The 3,275-nt window shown below is 42.0% G+C and overlaps 1 protein-coding gene across 1 annotated transcript; it reads right to left on the bottom strand.

Annotated features, from left to right (window-relative positions):
* Positions 1 to 1,755: 1,755 nt before the first annotated feature.
* On the bottom strand, positions 1,756 to 2,974 carry LOC123733416 (uncharacterized; the record flags this gene model as incomplete). The annotated part of the gene is made up of 4 exons (XM_082970852.1): positions 1,756 to 1,903; positions 2,031 to 2,173; positions 2,294 to 2,632; positions 2,797 to 2,974. Coding segments are annotated over 4 exons (768 nt in total), but the record flags the coding sequence as incomplete, so codon positions are not given.
* Between the last annotated feature and the right edge of the window lie 301 nt (positions 2,975 to 3,275).

Here is a 3,275-nt window from a genome sequence, read left to right as displayed (position 1 = left end):
AGTCATGCCATGGTCCTTGGTCTGATGAACTGTGAGTTAACAACACACAGTTCTCCACTCCACCACCATTAGGCTGTCCACTCCCCCAGTACCTGCAGTAGAAATAACACAGTTAGACTGACCACTCTCTCAGAACCTAGAGTATGAACAATACAGAGCTAGACTGACCACTCTCTCAGAACCTAGAGTATGAACAATACAGTTAGACTGGATACTCTCTCAGAACCTAGAGTATGAACAATACAGTTAGACTGGATACTCTCTCAGAACCTAGAGTATGAACAATACAGAGCTAGACTGGATACTCTCTCAGGACCTAGAGTATGAACAATACAGTTAGACTGACCACTCTCTCAGAACCTAGAGTATGAACAACACAGAGCTAGACTGACCACTCTCTCAGAACCTAGAGTATGAACAACACAGAGTTAGACTGACCACTCTCTCAGAACCTAGAGTATGAACAATACAGTTAGACTGGATACTCTCTCAGAACCTAGAGTATGAACAATACAGAGCTAGACTGACCACTCTCTCAGAACCTAGAGTATGAACAATACAGTTAGACTGGATACTCTCTCAGAACCTAGAGTATGAACAACACAGTTAGACTGACCACTCTCTCAGAACCTAGAGTATGAACAATACAGTTAGACTGGATACTCTCTCAGAACCTAGAGTATGAACAATACAGAGCTAGACTGGATACTCTCTCAGGACCTAGAGTATGAACAATACAGTTAGACTGACCACTCTCTCAGAACCTAGAGTATGAACAATACAGAGCTAGACTGACCACTCTCTCAGAACCTAGAGTATGAACAATACAGTTAGACTGGATACTCTCTCAGAACCTAGAGTATGAACAATACAGAGCTAGACTGACCACTCTCTCAGAACCTAGAGTATGAACAATACAGAGCTAGACTGACCACTCTCTCAGAACCTAGAGTATGAACAATACAGAGCTAGACTGACCACTCTCTCAGAACCTAGAGTATGAACAATACAGTTAGACTGGATACTCTCTCAGAACCTAGAGTATGAACAATACAGAGCTAGACTGACCACTCTCTCAGAACCTAGAGTATGAACAATACAGTTAGACTGGATACTCTCTCAGAACCTAGAGTATGAACAATACAGAGCTAGACTGACCACTCTCTCAGGACCTAGAGTATGAACAATACAGAGCTAGACTGACCACTCTCTCAGAACCTAGAGTATGAACAACACAGAGCTAGACTGACCACTCTCTCAGAACCTAGAGTATGAACAACACAGAGCTAGACTGACCACTCTCTCAGAACCTAGAGTATGAACAATACAGAGCTAGACTGACCACTCTCTCAGGACCTAGAGTATGAACAATACAGAGCTAGACTGACCACTCTCTCAGAACCTAGAGTATGAACAACACAGAGCTAGACTGACCACTCTCTCAGAACCTAGAGTATGAACAATACAGAGCTAGACTGACCACTCTCTCAGAACCTAGAGTATGAACAATACAGAGCTAGACTGACCACTCTCTCAGAACCTAGAGTATGAACAATACAGTTAGACTGGATACTCTCTCAGAACCTAGAGTATGAACAATACAGAGCTAGACTGACCACTCTCTCAGAACCTAGAGTATGAACAACACAGAGCTAGACTGACCACTCTCTCAGAACCTAGAGTATGAACAATACAGAGCTAGACTGACCACTCTCTCAGGACCTAGAGTATGAACAACACACAGAATCAGTCCTACCCCTTACACGGTGGTCAGAGTTGTTAGAGCAGTAGTCTCTTACTTTGGGGTGGTCAGTGGGTTGCCGTCCACCCATTTCCAGGTCCCCTCAGTAACAGTGTCAGTCAGACCAATCCAGAAACCCTTGTTGAGGTGGAAGAGAAACTCCTGTTGGTGAGAAAGAGCTGATATTGTCAACTACTATAGACTACATGTGTTAAATACTGGAAGATACATTACTGACCAAGGGATGTTTGATCATAACCCCCCCGCCATATCTCTCTCTCTCTCTCACCTGTTCCTTATCACTGTTGATGATCACCAGGTCTGCTCCTCTCTCCAGACAGTCATCTTTGCTCTCCCCCCAGGTTTTAGTCTCAGTAGACAGGAAGTACCAACTGGATTCAAACTTCTTCCAGTCTTTAGGGCAGGTTTGTTCTACAAGACAAAAACATGAATTTCCATCTTATTATTCTGCACCTATTATTTTAGAATAGAAACACAAGTTGACTGCATATTAGATATATGATGTTATGATCATTTATTAGGTAAACTCACTCAGATTAGAGAACTTTCTCATGAGATCATTTTTCTCTTTCTGTTGCTGGTCTCTCTCTTTAGTCAGGGTGTTACTGCTGGTCTGTAGCTGGTCTCTCTCTTTAGTCAGGGTGTTACTGCTGGTCTGTAGCTGGTCTCTCTCTTTAGTCAGGGTGTTACTGCTGGTCTGTAGCTGGTCTCTCTCTTTAGTCAGAAGGCTGTAACTGGTCTGTAGCTGGTCTCTCTCTTTAGTCAGAAGGCTGTAACTGGTCTGTAGCTGGTCTCCCTCTTTAGTCAGAAGGCTGTAACTGGCCTGTAGCTGGTCTCTCTCTGTTGAGTCGTGATGACCAATTACTCCATCTGTAAAAGGGAAAAGTTAATCAAACATGTAACTACCACACCATTGATGATTAAGGATGATTAAGGATGATTAAGTATGATTAAGGTTGATTAAGGATGATTAAGGATGATTAAGGATGATTAAGTATTCTACTTAAGTCTCAGTGACAAAATACTAAACTTACAGTAGACAGACAGGCCTATGATCCCAGTCAGTAGGAGAACACACAGCAGCCCCAGACACACTGCAGCTACTCCAGAGGGTCTCTTCCACCACTGGAAATGTACTGAATCACAAATTATTAAAGTATGGTATTTGGTAATGTGTTTTACTGTATCATCCACGATTGGGACAAATAAATAAAATAAAATTTGTCACATGCAGGTGTTTTAACCTGTTGGGGCTACAGGTTAGCAATGAACCCCGAGACGGGATTGCTAACAAGGCTGGAAATTCAAAACATCAAAAATCTAATAATTTCAATTTCTCAAACAAGCAACTATTTTACACCATTTAAAAGATAAACATCTCCTTATTCCAACCACATTGTTCGATTTTCAAAGAGGCTTTACGGCAAAAGCATAAAGTTCGATTATGTTAGGACAGTACATAGCCACAAAAGTACAAACATCCATTTTCAATTCAAGGTCAGGCGTCACCAAA

Source organism: Salmo salar, unplaced genomic scaffold (assembly GCF_965601325.2).
Source record: "Salmo salar unplaced genomic scaffold, fSalSal1 ptg000005l, whole genome shotgun sequence".
Lineage (NCBI taxonomy): Eukaryota > Metazoa > Chordata > Actinopteri > Salmoniformes > Salmonidae > Salmo > Salmo salar.
The sequence above is the reverse complement of the archived record's forward strand: the minus strand, read 5'-3'. Positions and strand labels throughout refer to the sequence as shown.